This window comes from Nelumbo nucifera, chromosome 2 (assembly GCF_055504915.1).
Source record: "Nelumbo nucifera cultivar China Antique chromosome 2, China Antique-T2T, whole genome shotgun sequence".
NCBI lineage: Eukaryota > Viridiplantae > Streptophyta > Magnoliopsida > Proteales > Nelumbonaceae > Nelumbo > Nelumbo nucifera.
The window spans coordinates 71,332,276-71,351,503 of record NC_142650.1 but is presented as its reverse complement, the minus strand read 5'-3'; the positions used below and the strand labels follow the sequence as shown (position 1 = coordinate 71,351,503).

Here is a 19,228-nt window from a genome sequence, read left to right as displayed (position 1 = left end):
GATTCTGATCACATTTATATTTAATCTCTCAGGGCTGTAGATGGTGAGGATTCTGAAGCATCTAGTACAACAGATGAGTTTTCTTATGCAGCAGATCCTTTGGAGTTTTCAGAATGTTCATCTTTGAATAGCTTTGATGAGAAAAATGATGCCGAGGAACCTGATGACCTGCATGGTAGTTTGATTGGGTTGCAAACAAGATTTTTATCATCATCAGTGTTATTCACAGGTTTCTCCGTTGAAAATTTATCTCAAAAGCAACCTGAGACTGTAAAGTCACATACTTTTGACTGTACTTCCAATAAAACTTTTAGACCAGACAACCATCTAGTGAATAAACTTCAGGAATTAAAACTGAATCACATCTCTGTGCCCCTTCATCCATCTACACCAACATGGTCTAAGATGTCGGATATTCAGTCTGAAGATTATCAGTATGATATGTACTGGCCACTTGGAGGGCTTTCAAGAAATCCTTTTAATGTTGATACAGACTTCAATTTTGAGACACCACCGCATGTCACTGATTCCAACCTGAAGGTGTCCAACCAAAGTGCAGAAGTCTTGAAGGGTGGAAGTTCATATTTTGGTGAAATGTTCCCTAGAAATTCTGCATTGGAGCAAGCAGCAGGCAAGGTTCAGTTTGAGAATGGAAATGGTGCTGCATCTAATTCATTTATCTTCCCATCATTGGAATCTAAGTGCATTAACACTGTCCTCGATATCAACCCAATGCTTACAAAAAATAAATGGTTTCACATGATGGGCATGTCAGGCAACAGGAGCTTCATGGATAATAATAAGTATCTTTCATTCTTTGAATTTTCATCAGTGGAAGATCCTGTTAAGGTAAATGGGGAAAGGTTGCTTGCTGGTCAGAATCATGAGTATCAATCTGAAAATTTATCTCCCTATAGTGTTTCTGCTGAAAGAGGTATGGTTGAAAGTGAAGAAGAAAAACACCATGATAGAGGTTATATTATGGCGGACCAAGAAAAACTATCTGATGATTGCTTACCTTTGGAGTCAAAGGAGAACCAACAAGAAGAATACCCATCAGCAGATGTTTCTGGTGGAGCTAAATGGGAAAATTCACTGAGCTACTCTGGAAAAGGCCTGATACATGGAGCTAGAGGTCACAAGGAGTGTTTGGCTTCTACAGTTGAGATACCAGTTGATGTCATTATTGACAAATGCATGCTGCAGGAGATCTTGCTTCAGTATCCTAGTGTTTATGTTACTACTAAAAAGAGATTGATTATGCCTTTCTTTTCTTTTTTTATTGTGTAGTTGATTGTTCCTCCTTTTGCAGTTAGCATCTTGGTTTTATACTCTTCTTGACTTCAAACTGATCTTGATTGGGGGAGCGTTGGGTGGAGATGTGAATCAGACTAGCAATAATCCTTGATATTATTTGATGTATTTGGTGAGAAAAAGAGAAGAAAACAAATCTGAATGAAGAAGAAAGAAAAGGAAGAAAAGAGAAGAGACTTTTGAGAAAGAAGCCAAAATCATGGAGCTGTATTGATACCCTCTTATGTTTTTTATGAGCAGACTATAATGAAAGATACATTTACTGGTCTGCCCCTAATAGGTGGCAGCAATAAGAAAGAAAATAAAAATACTCCTAATGCCCGAAAAGTCCATTACATAACCAGCCTAATAACAAATTAAAAAAAAGGAACTCTGATAAGAAATAGACTCCTAGGGCCTGGAGTTATGACTTCCAACCCTAAGACTAGAACCTGAAGTCGTCAATTTGGGCCCTATTTAAGTTCTTTTCATTTGCTGAGTTCCTCGGGGTGTCACTAAGGCCTTGATGATGATGTCAAAAGACTTCTTTGTATGCCTATCTAACTTGAAAAATGAACCCACCTCATCTTTTCTTGTGCCTTCAGACTCCTCTTCTGGGTTTGGGTGGAACCTAGGCCCGAGAAGGGCCATTAGGGACATAGACCTTGGGAGTACTTTGACCTTGTTAACCATTCTTGAGAATGTTTTCTTGGACCCCTCTCAGGAAGATATCAGAATTTGGACCCCATCCTCCTCTGGTACTTTCTCTTGTGCTTCCTTCTTTGAGACCTTATCTCAGCTTTCTGCCTCTAGTGGTCTGTCTTTCCCTGTTAAAGAGGTTTGGAGCAAGCCCATTCCTCCTCGGGTTGGTAGTTTTTGTTGGGAACATTCCTGGAAAGAATTAACACAAGTGATCTCCTTCAGGGACCCAATTCTTGTTTATCCCCACATAGGTGTATTCTTTGTAAAGTTGAAGGGGAAACTGGTTACCACCTATTGATTTCTTGCCTGTTTGCTAGAACTATTTGGGAATGGGTTTTCTGCCTTTTTGGGTGCAGATGGACCCCTCCCTTGAATGTGCAAAGCCTCTTCTCTCCTTCTTACTTTAGTTAGCCTTTAAAAAGAGGGAGAATTATGTGGAGATGTATGAGGGCTGTAGTCTGGTGGTGTATCTGGGAAGAAAGAAACTTACCTACTTTCTCAGAAAAAGGAGAGAACCACTGAGAATGTAATGGAGTTGATACATTTAAGGGTGGCTCACTAGCTGAAATCTCTGAACCTATTCACAGTTTTTTCCTTGGATGACTTGATGAGAAACTGGTTGGAGATAGCTAATTCTGCCCAGCTTAATACGATTTCTTCTCCCTCTTAGACTTCTTCCCCATCAGGATTCATGAAGCTGAATTTTGATGGAAGTAGTTTAAGGAACCCAGGGCTCTTTGGTATAGGGGGAGTGTTCAGGAATGATGAGGGGCTTATTATAGCCATATTCTCAAGCCCTATTGGAGAAGGAGACTCTCTTAGGGCTGAGATCCTTGCGGCTCTGGAAGGTGCCCAAAGAGCAAGGGAGCTGAACTTAAGAAAAGTTGTTTTTGAAGGTGACTTAGAGGTGGTGGTGAGATGGCTAAAGGAAGATAACTCTGGCATCTGGAACTACAACAATGAAAAGAAAAAAATTAAGTGGCTAACTAGGGACATTGAGGTGAAATTCAGTTGGGTAAAGAGAACTGCTAACTCACTTGCTGTTGGGTTAGCCAAACAAGGGGCGACTAGGGGATCTCTCTTTTGGGCTCATTTCTAATCTTGTATTTTTGTTTTGCTAAAATGGGGGAGTTAAGAAAGTTTACCTCCCCCTCTCTTGTAATTAAAGTTCCTTATTATTAATAAATTCTGCCGTTACTAGTCAAGAAAAAAAATGATGTCAAAAGACTTCTTATGGCAATGGAGTGCAAATCCCTAAGCAACAAAAGTCAAGCCAGTGCTCAAGGAAGAAAAGGGTGAAAGCCAGAGCAGGAAAAGGGGAGGGACCTCTTTGTGACCATTATTCATGTCTTCCATAATTTCATGGAACATCTGAGGACCCTTCTTTGGATGTTGCAAGTTAGTTATTTGCTTTTTCCTGCAAAAACCTGCCTTGGGCTTCAACTAAGGATGAAATCCTCCACAAAAACTCTCCAAAAACCCTCCTAACTGGGCTGCATAAGTTGCTGATTGATCAATCGATGAGTTCTCCACACACTATGTATGGGCAAAGAAAAGAGAAAGAAGTCGAAAGTGAGAACCCACTTTGATACCAAGTTGAGAAATACACCTGCAGTAATTCAGAAAATATAAGAAAAGAAAGAAAGAAAGGAATAGAAAGGAGAAGAAAGTGGTTTCACCAGTAGGTTGTGGAAGAAGAAGAGAAGGGAAGAGAGAAAAGAAGAGTTCAAACTTCTCTCTCTAGCCCCCTTGATCTCTTTTATTAACTTAATTCTAAAATTAAGTACAATTACTTAGATGCCCTTAATGGGGCGGCCAGCACTAAAGAAACAATTAAAGAAAACAAGAAAAGCCCATAACACTAAGGTCCATTCAGCCCATTCTCACTACAATAGCCATGCCTTTCCTGAACTGGCCCAGATACAGGTATGTTAGCAGCCTCACCATCAAATTGCTTGAAGAAGGATTTGATCTGCAAGAACATCTATTGGCATTGCGGCGGTACCATTTTATGGAATTGGCAGACTGGGCAGATTTGTTTATCATGTCCCTTTGGCATCATGTATTCCCTGTTAATTTTTATTTTGATTGATATTATATTACCACCCTTTCTGATACACTTTTTGGTCTACCAGAAGTGGAATGTTGCAGAGGCAAATCAGGGAATACCAGTAATTCAAGGATTCCTCAATTTGGCAGTACAAAGGTCTTCATGTGAAAGAGACAATTACAAGGATAGGTTGTTTGTGTACACGAGAGGGCATGGCATGATGCCCATCTCAAGTTCTTCCATTGGTAGACATTTTGTTCTGATGGAAATGGGGTTATTTATTTATTTATCTAGTTATATATTTAATGATGTCAGTGTGTTTACACCTTGCATAAAAAATTATGCTTGGCTTTGTGATACTGTGCTGTTCAATTCAAATTGCAGGAATTCATTCATTTGATTTCATAGCCTTAGGCTACAAAGTGGATTGGCCGGTCAATATTGTCCTAACCCCAGGTGCGCTGCGAATATATGCTGACATATTCAGTTTTCTGATTCAAGTCAAGCTAGCTGTTTTTTCACTTACTGATATATGGTGCTTCTTGAAGGTATACTCTTCTACTTTATCATTCATTTATTTTAGTCAAATTACTAGTTCTCTCTATTTCCTTGATATAATCTATGCACTTTTCTCTCTTTTCTCTTTTGATACCTTCATATTTGCTTTATGTTCAATGCTTATAACTTCTTTTTCCATTCACAGTTTAAAAGTTCGATAATGATTTGCATAATGACCATCGGTAATATGCTTATATGAGGATAAATATTTCTGATTGTATTGAATTGGTATAAAATAACACCATTTTAAGGAGAAACCTGGAAATTCTAAGAAATACTGAAAGAGACATACTCATGCATAGAATTCAAACTACCATAAAAACCAACTGCGTAGAATAAGGCAAGTTTAAGCTTTAACTGACAAAACTACTCAATATGGGAAAGAAACTCAATTGGTTTGTGCAGGTGGAAGGGAAGTGGAATCGGAGTGGTTGGAAAGTGGAGAAAGGGGAGAGGCTAGAATTGTGGCGAGGAGGAGATTGTAAGTGATGATATTCTAGGGTCTTTGGCAAAGAAGGAAGAGAAAGAAATCGATCAGGAAATTCTCATTAAGGAAGAGGATGTTGGGGTTGAGGAAGGAAGGAATTGGTGGTGATCATGGAAGATTTTGTGGGGAAGGTCGGAGTGGAAGATGATGGGGGGGGGGGGGGTCAGAACACACAGAGAGAGGGAGCAAGTGAAACGGATTGAGGAAGCAGGGACTGGGAGATGAAAGATCAGGGTGAAAGAGAAAATAAATAAGTCAGTGGTTGTTTGTGATTGTGACAATTCAGTTTCTCAAGAAAATGTGACTTCAGATGGAGATGGAGAAAATTTGAAGGGGGAATGAGATGGCAGAATGGACAATGGTTGCAGATAGGTGTAAGACTGGCTGGGGCGACTTCAGTAGAGTTTGGACCCTTAACTCGGCCGGGGTATTCACTTGCAAATCCTTTTTCAATTTCCTTATTGCTTCCTCTCCCTCCCCTTCCTCGAGTGAGTGCCTTCTGTTGGGAAAGTGTTTCATGGTTGCATTAATACTTATGATAAGCTTTAAAGAAAAAGGCCAAACTGGTGCTTGTCTCCCAACTGGTGTAGCTTGTGCAAGGCTAATGGTGAGACTGCTTTTCATCTTTTAATCTCCTATCCATTTGTTGGCTTTATCTGGGAGTAGTTTGCCTCACTTTTTGGTTGCAGGTCGCTCTCTTCTGTTAGCTTGGAAGGGTTGTTTTCCCCTTCTATTTGCAGGTGCACTACTAAAAGAGGCAGGCCGGTGTGGATATGTACAAGGGCAGCAGTTGTTTGGACTGTTTGGGAGGAAAGAAACTCTAGAATATTTGGGGAAAAGGAAAGAACTAAGGAAGCTTTGGTTGAGGTCATAACTCTTCGAGTGGCTCATTGCATTAAGACCTTGAGCTTGTTCTTAGATTTTCAGATTGATGATTTCTTCAGAGCTTGGGGGATTATCATTGCTTCGTCTTCTAAGACAAGTTGAAACAGTGGTCTGGTCTCCACCTCGTGGCTGGTTCAAATTGAACTTTGATGGGAGCAGTGTGACTAATCCAGGCCCTGAAGGTATTGGAGGAGCTATCAGGGATGAGGAAAGCAACATTTGTGCCTTTTCTCGGGTCCAACTGGGCGTAGTGATGTGGCATCTACAGAATTCTTAGCTGCTATAATTGGGCTTGAGAGAGCCAAGGAATTGGGCCTGGCAAGGTTAATTATTGAAGGTGACTCCAAAACAGTTGTGACTGGTTATGGAAAGGGGAAGGAGTCTCTTGTCACCTAAGGAATGGTCTTAGGAGATTCAAAATGCTCTCTAGGGATATGCTGATTCAAATTAATTGGGTTAGAAGGTCGGCCAACAGTTTGGCAGATAGTTTGTCTAAACAAGGGGTGCAAAGATGGTCTATGTTTTGGGCCTATATGTAATTTTTGGGGGTTTGGACATCTGGTGTCCTCTTTGTTTCCTTCACAACTTCTGGTTGTACTGCTTTATTTAATTCTAATGAAATCGATTTTCTGAGTTATTGATCAAAAAAAAAAAAAAGAAAGGAAGTTGAGGAAGTCTCAAATGAAGCTAGATGCTTCAAAAAATCAAAAGATTCAATATCAGGTCCAGGTTTCAAAGGTGCTTACCAGGTTGAAAGGGGGTTTGTTTGGAGTAGGTCCCAACAAGGCTGTGAAAAAAACCTAAAAGGCCACATAGAAGTAGAAAGGAAAACATAATTCATGGATCTAAAGACTCGATGTAATGCAAGAAAGACAGTCTGGGCTTGGGTGTGGATGCCTACTTTCTTTTGGGATTTTCTAATGTATGTGTTTTTTTGGGTATTTGATTGATGTGTGGTTTGTGGGTTTTGTTTTAATTTCTGTGGTGGGTACGTTGTATGGGTAATTTGGATGAAGGGCCAGTTTTTGTGATAATGAAGGGGGAATATATGGGACTTGGTTTAGGGTTGTTGTATTAGGGATGTATTCTCTCTGGGGTGATTATCACCTTTCTTTGTTTTACTTTTTCTTTTATAAAATTTTCTTTTTTATTTACCTTCAAAAAAACTAGTCAATATGATTGGTGGTAATTATGATATTTAATATCTGAATTAAGTTTATGGCATTTTTTTGTCATTGTTTCTCTTAAGATGAATAATGAATAAAAAATGAAAAAAAAAGGAGAAATAAAATAAAAGAGAGATGAGAGAACAAAGAGAGATCATTTTAGTCTAGCAATATCACATGCCAATCTGTCTCTCTTTACTTTTTATATAAAAGTAAAAGTGTCCAAAATTAGAAGAAAACTCCCAATGGATATGACATTATAGTAAAGTCCCCGATTATATATTTTCTTCCTAACATAACCTAATTCTTCTACAAAACACTCCCTCTCAAACTAGCTCTCTTGGAAATACTGTAATTTGGGAATGACACTTCAGAGCTTCTCTCAAACAAAGCAACTTGAAGATTGCAGCATAGCAGTAACTAGCTTACACCAAACTGATGGGGATCCATGTTCCAATTATCTTTGTTGCAAACTTGCACTTAGTGATGGCACTTTAGATCTTACCCATGGTAAGATCAATCTTCAATTGATTAGATGGTGCTCAAGGTGGTTGACAGCTTTTGCCCAAGAAACGACAAGCATGGTATTCTTGGAGGCCTATGGTTCTTTTTTTTATCAGAAAAGAATTTTTTATTAAAATATTTACAAAATTTGGAGAAGAATACAGTTAATAGTCCATCCCACCAGCCCAAATTATATCAGATTACAACTTTGCCCAAAACAAACTAGGACTGTCAACTCCTTGCTTTGCCAAAACATCTGCCAACCCATTTGCAGTCCTTATCCATCTGAAAGTAAAATTGAACCTCTATGCTAGGATATCAATTTCCCTGGAAGCATGTCTGTATTTCCAAGGAGCTGAACTGAAATTCTTGGTCCATGAGATGACTAATTGCAAGTCTCAATTTCCAGTACCCTTACTCCGAGCTACTGCAAGTCTCAATCCTTGTAAGAGAGCCAGAATTTTCAGCCTGGACTGAATCTCCAAAACCAATTGGTCCTGAAGACAAGGCCACCACCACTCCTTGGTGGTTTCTAAAAGTAGAAATCTGCTGAATTAAAAAATATATATAAAAAAGAAAAGTAGTTTCTTGAAGAGAGAAGGAGAGGAAGAGAAGAAGAGAAGTTGGACAGAAAAGAGAGCAATAATCTGGCCGCCCCCTTCACTTATTATTTATACTAAAATAATAGAACAATGCAAAGACAACTATGCCCTTATAGGGCGGCAAAACATAAAACTGCATATATAACACTCAAAAACATAATAAAATTTAGACTCACATAACTACTGTGGTCCCCACCTCCTATCTAACAACTAACATAAAACATCTACTCAGAAAAACATCATAAAACTAATTAATCTTCAACACTCCCCCTCAAGTTGGGAGTAAATGTCACACATTCCCAACTTGCGTAGATCATGTTCAAGCCTATTCTTCGCCACCCCTTTAGTGAGAACATCAGCCAACTGCAACTCTAAAGAGACATAAGGCAACCGAACTTCTCCGGTTGTTACCCTTTCTCTTATAAAGTGTCTATCAACTTCAATGTGCTTTGTCCTATCATGCTGAATTGGATTGTGGGCAATATTGATTGTAGCCTGATTGTCACAATATAACATCATAGGTTCCTCTGCTTTCAATCCAATCTCACTCAAAAGAGATCTAACCCAAAGAAGTTCTGAGACACCATGAGCCATGGATCTATACTCAACCTCTTCACTTGAGTTTGCCACAACCGCTTGCTTCTTACTCTTCCAGGAGATCAAGTTTCCACCTACAAAGGTACATACTCCTGATGTAGACCTCTTGTCATCTAAGCATCCTGCCCAATCTGCATCTGTATAGGATTCTAGCTTCAGATTTTCATGATTTGAGAAAAGAATGCCTTTGCCAGGGTGCTTTATCAGATATGCAAGTATTCTCTCAATAGCTTTCCAGTGTTGAACCCGAGGTGCATGCATGTACTGACTCACAACACTGACAACATAAGAAATATCTGGTCGTGTCATACACAATTAAAGCAGTTGGCCCACCATTCTTTGATATCTCCCCACATCCTTTACCAACTCACCATCCACACCATTAATTATGTGATTTGGATCAATAGGAGTGTCTGCTGGTTTGGTCCCCAGCTTCCCAGTCTCTCGCAATAGGTCAAGTACATACTTTCTCTGTGAAATGAAGATCCCATGCTTGGACCTTGCAACTTCAATCCCTAAGAAGTATTTGAGCTCACCGAGATCTTTGATCTCAAATTCTTGCTGCAATGATTTTTTGAGATCATCAATCTCCTCTAGATCATTTCCTGTCACCACTATATCATCCACATACACAATCAGAATTGACACCAGAGCATCTCTCCTCTTCACAAAGAGGGTGTGATCAGACTGTGTCTGTGTGTAACCAAAACGGATGAGTGCCCCTCTGAACCTGTCAAACCAAGCCCTAGGTGACTGTTTCAGTTTATACAGAGATTTTCTGAGTCTGCACACCTTTCCTTTACCAACATTTTCATAAAATCCTGTTGGAATGTCCATATATACCTCTTGTAAATCACCATTGAGGAAAGCATTTTTGACATCAAGCTGGAACAAGGGCCATGAATAGGTGGCTGTTAGAGATAAAAGAATACGAACTAAACTCATCTTAGCTAATGGTGCAATGGTTTCCAGATAATCAACACCATAGGTCTGAGTATACCCTTTTGCTACCAACCTTGCCTTGTACCTCTTTATCTTGCCATCGGCCTTATACTTCACTGTGAATATCCATCTACATCCGACTGTCTCCTTGTTTGGGGGGAGATCAACTATTTCCCAAGTTTGATTTTTGACCAAAGCATTCATCTCTTCTTGCATGGATATTTTCCACTCAGGTTTGGAGAAAGCCTCAGTAACATTCCTGGGTATAGACACAAAATCCAAGGAAGAAAGAAAAGCATGGTAGGAGGGTGATAAGGCATTGCAGGAAAGATGGTGTGACTTGCAGTGGGCTGTACACTTTCTCTTCCCCTTATGAAGTGCAATGGAAAGATCAAGGTCAGTGGGATCAACTGCAACAATGGTGTTAGGGATAGAAACATTATCATCAGAAAACATAACAGGCTCAGGCTCGAGAGGAATACTTGGAACTGTATCTGCCGAATATGGAGTTTTAGAAGGACTGGCAGAGAGTGGTGTGGGTTGAGGATGTGTGGAGTCAACCATCATCTGTCGGCGCTGATATTTCTGTGAGGTTGCCCATAGTGGGTTAGGTAATGAAACTGGAGGTGCAGGTGCTGGCTGAACTGATGGAGGCACCACAGAAACAGGAAGAGGAACATGTTGTGAGTTCTCCTCCCCAAAACTCTCCCCCTGAGGAGAATCACTCCAAGAAGAAGAATGTGGATTCAAAGAAAGTAACATCCATAGTGACAAATCTTCTCCTCGACATTGGGTCATAACAGCAATACCCCTTTTGGTTCAGAGCATACCCAAGAAAAACACATTTCTTGGCCTTAGGATCCAATTTCTTGTGATGAGGGCCAAGAATGTGAATAAAAGAAACACAACCAAAAACCCTTAGAGGCATATGAATTATCTCTCCATCTGGAAAAAGAAGGCTAAGTGGCACCTTAAACTCCAAAGTCCATGAAGTAATACAATTAATCAAATGCACAACTATTGGAACTGCACAGGAACTGAAGCACACACCATAAGACTCCTTGCCACTTCCACAATGTGTTTGTTTTTCCTCTCAGCAACTCCATTCTGTTGCGGTGTATATGCACAACTGCTCTGATGAACTACACCATGTTCTAAGAGATACGTGGTCAAGTCCTTCTCAAAGTACTCTCTGGCATTATCTGATCTAAAAGCCTTTTCACTCCAAATTGTGTGAGAACCATCTGGTGGAACTGTCGTACCAAGTTTGGAACCCCATCACGTGATCTCATCAAATATATCCAAGAATATCGTGTATAATCATTCACAAACAAGAGAAAGTAACGGAATCCTCCCATGGAAGGGATATAATATGGCCCCCATACATCAGTGTGAACAATATCAAAAGCAGAAGTACTTTTATTACTTCGTTTAAAAGACTGTCTACAATGCTTTCCTAACTGACAACTTTCACACTACAAAGTAGATAACTGAACAAACTCCAACAACTTTGGGAAAAGACATTTCAAAGAACTAAAAGAAAGATGTCCCAAGTGATTGTGCCGAAGCATAATTTGGTTCACCGACTCTGACCCACTACTATTGTAGCTGCTAACATGATGGCCCTGATGTTTCGAAATCTCATCCAGAAGGTAGATTCCATTCACCTCACGTCCACTCCCAATCATCTTCTTTGACTCCAAATCCTGCAAAACACAATTACCAATCATCTTCCTGATTTTGATGCCGAACAGTAGATCACCTTCCTGATGACTAGATCCCACCAAAAACTCCAAGAACTGGGCAATCTATAGCAGATCGATCAGCCCTTTGCTACTTCATGCAGTCGGATGATCTAGGGCTGCATGAGAATGTTTCAAGAAACCCTAGCTGATGCTCTAATACCAAGTAGAAATCTGCTGAATTAAAAAAATATATATAAAAGAAAAGCAGTTTCTTGAAAAGAGAAAGAAGAGAAAAGGAGAAGAAGAGAAGAAGAGAAGAAGAGAGTTGGAAAGAAAATTGAGCAATAATCTGGCCGCCCCCTTCACTTATTATTTACACTAAAATAATAGAACAGTACAAAGACAACTATGCCCTTATAGGGCGGAAAAACATAAAACAACATATATAACACAAAAACATAATAAAATTTGGACTCACATAACTACTGTGGTCCCCACCTCCTATCTAACAACTAACATAAAACATCTACTCAGAAAAACATCATAAAACTAATTAATCTTCAACACTAAATACTCCTATTCCTGCCCTTCTTGGATTACCCAACAAGCTACCATGAAAGTTCAACTTTAGCTTATTTATAGCAGAGGTTTCCATTCTATTCTTACACTTTCTGCAGGTCTAACTATTTGCACCACTTCAGTCTAGGAACTTACTATGTCATTTATTGACAATTCTTGAAAATGTCAATCTTCTAGATTGAAAGAACACCAAGAGTTTCAAGGGTGTCTAACAGAATGGTCGACCCCCACCCTCAAAGAGCCTATATATATCTTATTATTTATAAATATTTACAAGGAGGCCTTTGAAGGGCTAAAGATAAAAAAGAATAATTACAAAGAGGCCCTTAGAGGGCTGAAAGATAAGAAAGAAAATAAATGCTTTGGTACAACAGGGACCATAGAACTACATTACATCAAGTATCTTTACACTCCCCCTCAAACTGATTCTGAGACATAAGCATCAGCTTGCCCACAAGAAATAGATGTCTAGATCTCGTCATAGGCTTCGTGAGAATGTCAACAATCTGTAAGTCGGAAGGGAAATGGAGCCAGGAAGAAATAGATCATTAATGAAGTGGCAATCCACCTCAATGTGTTTGGTTCTCTCATGAAACACTACATTAGATGCAATCTTGATAGTGCTAATGTTATTAGCATAGGGAGGAATAGGTTTTTGGAGGTGAACACCAAGATTAGCAAGAAGAGATTGAATCCAAAAAATCTCACTACATACCGATGACATAGCCTTGTATTTGGCTTATGTAGATGACTTAGAAATTGTCTGTTGTTTCTTACATTTTTAGGAGATAAGGGAGTCTCCCAAAAAGACACACCACCTGCTAGTAGATTGTCAAGTGTTAGGACAACCTGCCCAATCTACATCAGCATAAGCCCTCAACTGAAGAGGAGTTTAAAAAGAAAAGAATAGTCCCTAAGACAGAGTGCCACGAACATTATGGATAATCCGGTGGACAACAGTCATGTGGGGGTGATGTGGGACTGAAATAAATTGTCTAACTACCTAAACCACATGGGAAATGTCTAGACGAGTCATGGTGAGATAGATGAAAGACCCAGCAGTTATCGATATAGAGTAGCATCAGGAAGCAATGCCCCATTAGATTTGGACATTTTGACATTGAGTTCCAAAGGTGTATCAACCTTTTTGGTGTCTATAAGTCCAACAAGCTTAATAAGATCAGATGCATACATGTGCTGACAAACAAAGTGACCACGGTTGCTACGATGTACTTCTAGCCTAAAGAAATAAGAAAACCCAAGTCTTTCATATGAAAGGAATTGTAGAGACGAGACTTAAGTTCTTGGATTCCAACCTCATCATCGCTAGTCAATAACATATCATCTACATACAATAACAAAATGGTAATGCCCTGAGGTCTTTGACGGATGAAGAGAGAATAATCAGAGGCTCTCTGATTGTAGCCAACAACCACTACAACATCTCGGAATTTTTCAAACCAGGCTCTGGGAGCTTGTTTGAGATCATATAAGGATTTCTTTAACCGATAAACAAGAGAGGGATCACCACTATATCTAGGAGGAGGCTTCATGTATACTGTCTCCTCCAAATCGCCATGAAGAAAAGCATTCTTCACATCTAACTGATGAATGGCCCATGAATGTGTAGCAGATAAAGCTAGGAGGATACGAACTATAGTAATCTTGGCAATAGGAGCAAATGTCTCCTCATAGCCAATGCCATACTCTTAAGTGTATCCCTGAGCAGTAAGCCTAGCTTTGTATCGGTCCAATGAGCCATCTGATTTCAACTTAACTGTGTAAAGCCAACAACTTTCAATAATCGAAGCATTTGAGGGAGGGACTACCAAATCCCAAGTGTCATTCTCCTATAAGGCATGAATTTCTGCATCCATTGCATCTCTCCAACGAGGACTGGTGATGGCATGCTTATTTGAGCTGGGAATATCTATGATAGATAACACAACAAAGAAAGAACTATGGTTTGAAGGGAAGCCATAGTGGTTAGGGGTTCTTGAAATACAGAAGGAACAACGAAGAGATGTGGAAGGAAGAGAATATGAAGGAACATCACTTACAGGAACAATAGTGGGGGGATGATCCAGGTCGGGAGGAAGTAAGGTTAGAGACGTAGGATTTGGGGCTCATAATCTTTTGCAAGAAAAGACAAGAAAGTCCTTCACACCAGTAGGAGGAGAAGCATCTTGTGAGTCAAAAATTTGCAACATAGAAACAGATGGAGCAGATAACTTTGCAACAATAGCAAAAAAGGAGATATGCTCAAGGAAAATAACATTTCGAGAAACATGAATATGACGAGTAGAGGGATCATAACAAAGAAATCTTTTGTGATCTGAACTATATCCCACAAAGGCACACATAACAAACTGAGCAGATAACTTGGAACGTTCACAAGGAGGAAGATGAACAAAGCAAAGACACCCAAAAACATGTAGGCTAGATAAGTCTAGTAAACGGCCAAACAGTTTTTGAAAAGGGGAAATATTAGCAAGAACTGATGAGGGAACATAGTTAATCAAGAAAACAATAGTACTAGCATCTTCCACCCAAAAAGGTGCATGGGATTCTTGCAGTAGGGTTCTCACAACACTAAGCACATGATCATTCTTACGCTCTACCACTCCATTCTGTTGAGGTGTATCTGGTATCTAGACAACTTCGTTGAACTTGTATCCCATGACTTCTGAAGTAGGTTAAGAAGTCTCCATCAGTGTATTCTCCCCATAAATCTGAATGGAGAATATGTATATGAGACTAAAACTAGACTCGTATCATAATATGAAAAAGCCAAAATGTAGGATACACTTCAGATTTATGTCTCAGAAAGTAAATCCATGTATACCTAGTGCAATCATCAATAAACAAGACAAAGTACTTGTATCCAAGTTGAGAAATAACAGATGAAGTCCAAACATCATAATGTATAATCTCAAATGGTGAGGTGGCATGCTCAAATGTGTGAGAAAAGGGTAGAGTGCGGCTTTTACTTAAACAACAAGAAACACATGAGGTATCAAAAGTACTTAAAGAAGGAATTTTATTTTTAATAGAACCATAGTCAAACAAAATTTTCAATTTTTCAAAATGATGATGTCCCAAGCGTTTATGCCATAAATCCCAAACAATATTTCTTTGTCTAACAATAGATTCGGAAGGAAATGAACTGAGATATGCTGATGCTTTAGGATTCTTAAACTCCAATGCAAATAAACGGCCCAGCCTACACCCCTTCCCGTTCACCTTCCCAATGTACCAGTCCTGAATCAAACAACCATCATGAGAAAAAGTATGTATCCTTCATCAACAAGTTGACCAACAAAAATCAGATTAGTAGCAAGATTAGGTACAAGAAAGGTTTTGGTAAAGGGAAAAGAGGAAGTAGATAACTTACTGATTAGTTTCTTCAGAATCAATGATCCTAATATGAGATTGAGAAGAACAGTAACCAGAAAACCCACCAGACAGGCCAATTGCAAAAAAACAGATGAAATAGCAGATGATACCAGTAGTCGAATATCATTCACCCTTAGTAGAAGAATCACCCTTGGAAGAGGAAGAGTGGTTTGGCCCTCAATCACTTGATATGCATGTGGTTGGTTCTTCTTTTGGGCACCTTTAGATGGTCTAACTGGATAGTCTAGGATGATGTGACCATGCTGCATACAATAGGTGCAGACATTCTTCTTCTTATAGTGAGAAGCAATGTGTTCAAACCCCTTGCACTCATAACACTATATTTTGGAGAAGTCCTGAGCACCATATTTCTTGTTTCCATGAACAACAAAAGTTGTATAAGCCCAGAGTCAATTAACTTTCCATCAAAACTTATAGCAGTTAAAAGTCTAGTCTCCTCCCTCAACAATTTCCCCATCACTGAATCCAGATCTGGAATAGCCCCTCTTCTCAGTATGTTGGACCTGATAATCTCATATTCAGGCCTAAGTCTCACAATGAACTGATTCACTCTCCTTTTCTCAAAGTGTTGCTGGAGATGCTTGACACATTCTATGGGATCTGAAGAGTCCGTATTGACAAGTTCATACTCTTCCCACAAATCAATAAAACCGGCATAATATTCCTGAATCTTCTTATCTCCTTGGCAGTGGGAAAAGATTTCAGATTCAATCTGATACTGTCTAGACATGTTAGATTGATGGTACACTTTCCTCAATTATGCATACATCTCATAAACTGTATGCATCCTTATCATGGGTACAGCAATATGAGAAACAGTTGAGCTGAGTATCCAAGAGACTAATATCCTATTATCCAACTTCCATTGTGCATATCCTTTGATATAAATTTCATTTGGATTAGTAATCTTCCCATCCAAGTATCCTTTTAGGCCTTTCCCTTCAACAAAGAAGTTGAAATGGAACTTCCACATGTTGTAGTTAGTTCCATCGAACTTTACGGGAATGACATAGGGTAACATTCAAGAAATCGGTGATTAATAACCCAACTAAGATCAGTAGCGAATCAGCAACAGTACTGAAATAGTACTCTTAAAAAAAAAAAAAAAAAAAACTAAGGTTATGCTGCAGAAATCTCTAAAGAGGGCTGTATCAATCTTAGTCCTAAAATGGTAAGTTTCAGGACTGTCAACAACAAGATGGGATCGAAACCCTATCAAAACTGATCCAGACTTCAAGGTAGAATGATGAACAGATAAAGAAGGCCTAGGTGATACCAACTACAAAGTTCTAGGCTGATTGAATTAGCCAACTTTAAAAAAAGGGAGAAAATCAGCTTCATCTGATCCAAAACAACACTTAAAAACTCCAACCGGGATTTGAGAGTGATCAAAATACTCCCTGATGTACCATTTTATTGTAGTCCTTATTGTATTGTTTTCTTATTTATTATTATTTTCACTTCAGCCCTGCAAGGGCCTCTTTTTAAATTCTCTAAATTGTGTTGCCCTACAAGGGCCTCTGTAATTTTTGTAATTTCACTTTCTATATAAAGGACCCTTGGGGTATGATCGAATCATCCATTCTTCATCCCCAGAATTTTGTATTCTGCTCAGGGTTTGTTGACACTTAAACAGTCTACTAATCACCCTAGAACTCAAACAAATCAGCAGCTGAATGATATGGCCCACTCTGATACCATGTCAATCTTCTAGGTTGTGAGAACACCAAGAGTTTCAGGGGTGTCTAACAGAATGGTCAACCCCCACCCCCAAAGCACCTAGATATTTTATTAGTTATAATTATTTACAAAGAGGCCCTTGAAGGGCTAAAGATAAAAAAGAATAATTACAAAGAGGCCCTTGGAGGGCTCTCTACAATGTCCACTCTATCCTCCACAAGATCTAGTACAGCTTTCCTACCATCAAATGGAATTCCGATAAAAGTACTCTTCAACTTCAAGTTAGTAGACGGTGCATCTGCAATTCTTCCAGTCCTGTACCAGCCTTCTTGTTTCAACCATGATAACCCCCCCCCCCCCAACTTTCCACTCCTATATGGATCATCAAACTTATGGTTACCATTGTTTTTTGCCACTACTACGAGCTCATAACAGGGTTCTTCCTCCTTACCATTACCACTATTCTGGTTGACTTCTTCTATCATTTTAGCAGCTACTCCTTGTTCTTTGTTTAATCTCTTCACCCAGTCCAACAGGAGTACAGAAACTCCCACCCACAACCCTTTCTTCCTTCTGGAAAACACACTACCTGTTTTATTCCATTGCCAAAGAACTCATAGAGAGCTATGAACGATCCTTTAACATTCCTCTTGCACTTTGCTACATACCTCCTATACGAAGTTCTAGTGGGAAATAGCTCCTATCACAAAGGTTTCAAACCATTCAATACTCTCTTTACCAATCATCCGCACCATAGCCATCTTCTTCTCTCTAATTTTTAACCTTGGTCTTCCTCTGATTCTCATTTCCTCAAAGAGAAGATCCTTAGCTTTGATTTTTGGTGTGTCCGGAAGCGTGTCGTTAATCACTTTGGAACACCAGTTTTAATATTTATAAATTTTCCGATTCTCAAAATAACTACAAAACGCAGTTAGTGGTGAGAAAGGGGTTGTATCCATAGGGACGCGAGGGAAAAATTCTTACGTACTTCAATCCGGACAAAATAACAAGATTTGAGATTGCAGAAACACAAAATTTAATTAACTGAACTGGAATCCATTAAAATAAAATTCTAACAATGCTGAAAGTAAAAATTGCAAAAAATAAATAAATAACAGAAATAAAAAAAAAACTAAATAAAAAATCTACAACTCGGTCAGAGGTAGCAATCTCTGGATCTATCCTTTGGCCCTCGAACTCCTCGAGCTAGGCCTTCCGTCTTACCTGGCCGAATTTCAGATTTGCAGAAAGGAAGACAAAAATTAAATTTGATAAAAATAAATTGCAAAAAAAAATAAAAATTGGAATTTAAAGAATGGAAAATAAAAACACGCATAAAAAGTAAATCTAAAACTATGGGAAACTGGTTGGGATCAGAATCCAGAGGTGGCAGTAGTGGCTAGGCGAACTGCATGCAGGAACCCCTCTTGCTTGGGCGTTCTCCTCTTCCTCTACCCTTGGACTTCTCAAGAACAGCCTTCTGTCTTATCTGGGGGCAAAATCCAACCTAAAAAATAACATAAAAGAAAATAAAGAAAGCGAAAGTGATGGTTGATCAAATCCAGTGGCGGCAGTTGCAAATTGGCTGGACTACTTGTAGGAATCCCTTCTGACAAGATCTGGGCGTCCTTCCTTTCTACAACCCTTGAACGCCTTGTGAACTGGGTGAATTGACCAACCCCTTCTCCAGGGCCCTTGGGGTCCTTTTTATAGAGAAGGGTGGACAAAACTGGGATTAGAGAGAAAGAGAGGGGCGGCAGCTGGGTTTTTGCAGAAATATGGGCGCCCTAGGGTTGAAAATGGAGGGTTAGGATTGTTCTAAGGTGATCCTAAGGTTGAGCAGAGAAGGAGAGGGTGCCCAATATTATGTAGGGTTGAAATTTGGGCACCGGAATGGAGGGAGCAGATTTGGGCGCCTAGAGCTGGAGAAATGTGATTGGTTGGTGTGATCTGGCGTCTTAAGGTGATTGGTTGACGTTTAAGGAGTGAGGTGTAAGGCTAGGATGCTGTCTAGAGAGAGATCTAAGGGTATGAGGGGCTGCTAAGGCTTGGATGGTTGAGATTAGATGTTAGGGAGGAGT

The 19,228-nt window shown here is 39.4% G+C and overlaps 1 protein-coding gene across 3 annotated transcripts in view; it reads left to right on the top strand.

The window, feature by feature from the left end:
• LOC104604116 (Spc97 / Spc98 family of spindle pole body (SBP) component) overlaps positions 1–19,228 on the top strand; it is a 97,368-nt gene that overhangs the window by 46,296 nt on the left and 31,844 nt on the right. For all 3 annotated transcript variants that reach the window (XM_010268345.3, XM_019198900.2, XM_088898184.1), the window contains exons 6-9: positions 33–1,220; positions 3,916–4,057; positions 4,131–4,290; positions 4,430–4,593. In XM_010268345.3, coding sequence (XP_010266647.1) covers positions 33–1,220; positions 3,916–4,057; positions 4,131–4,290; positions 4,430–4,593 — 1,654 coding nt within the window. The remainder of the gene's footprint in view (positions 1–32; positions 1,221–3,915; positions 4,058–4,130; positions 4,291–4,429; positions 4,594–19,228) is intronic.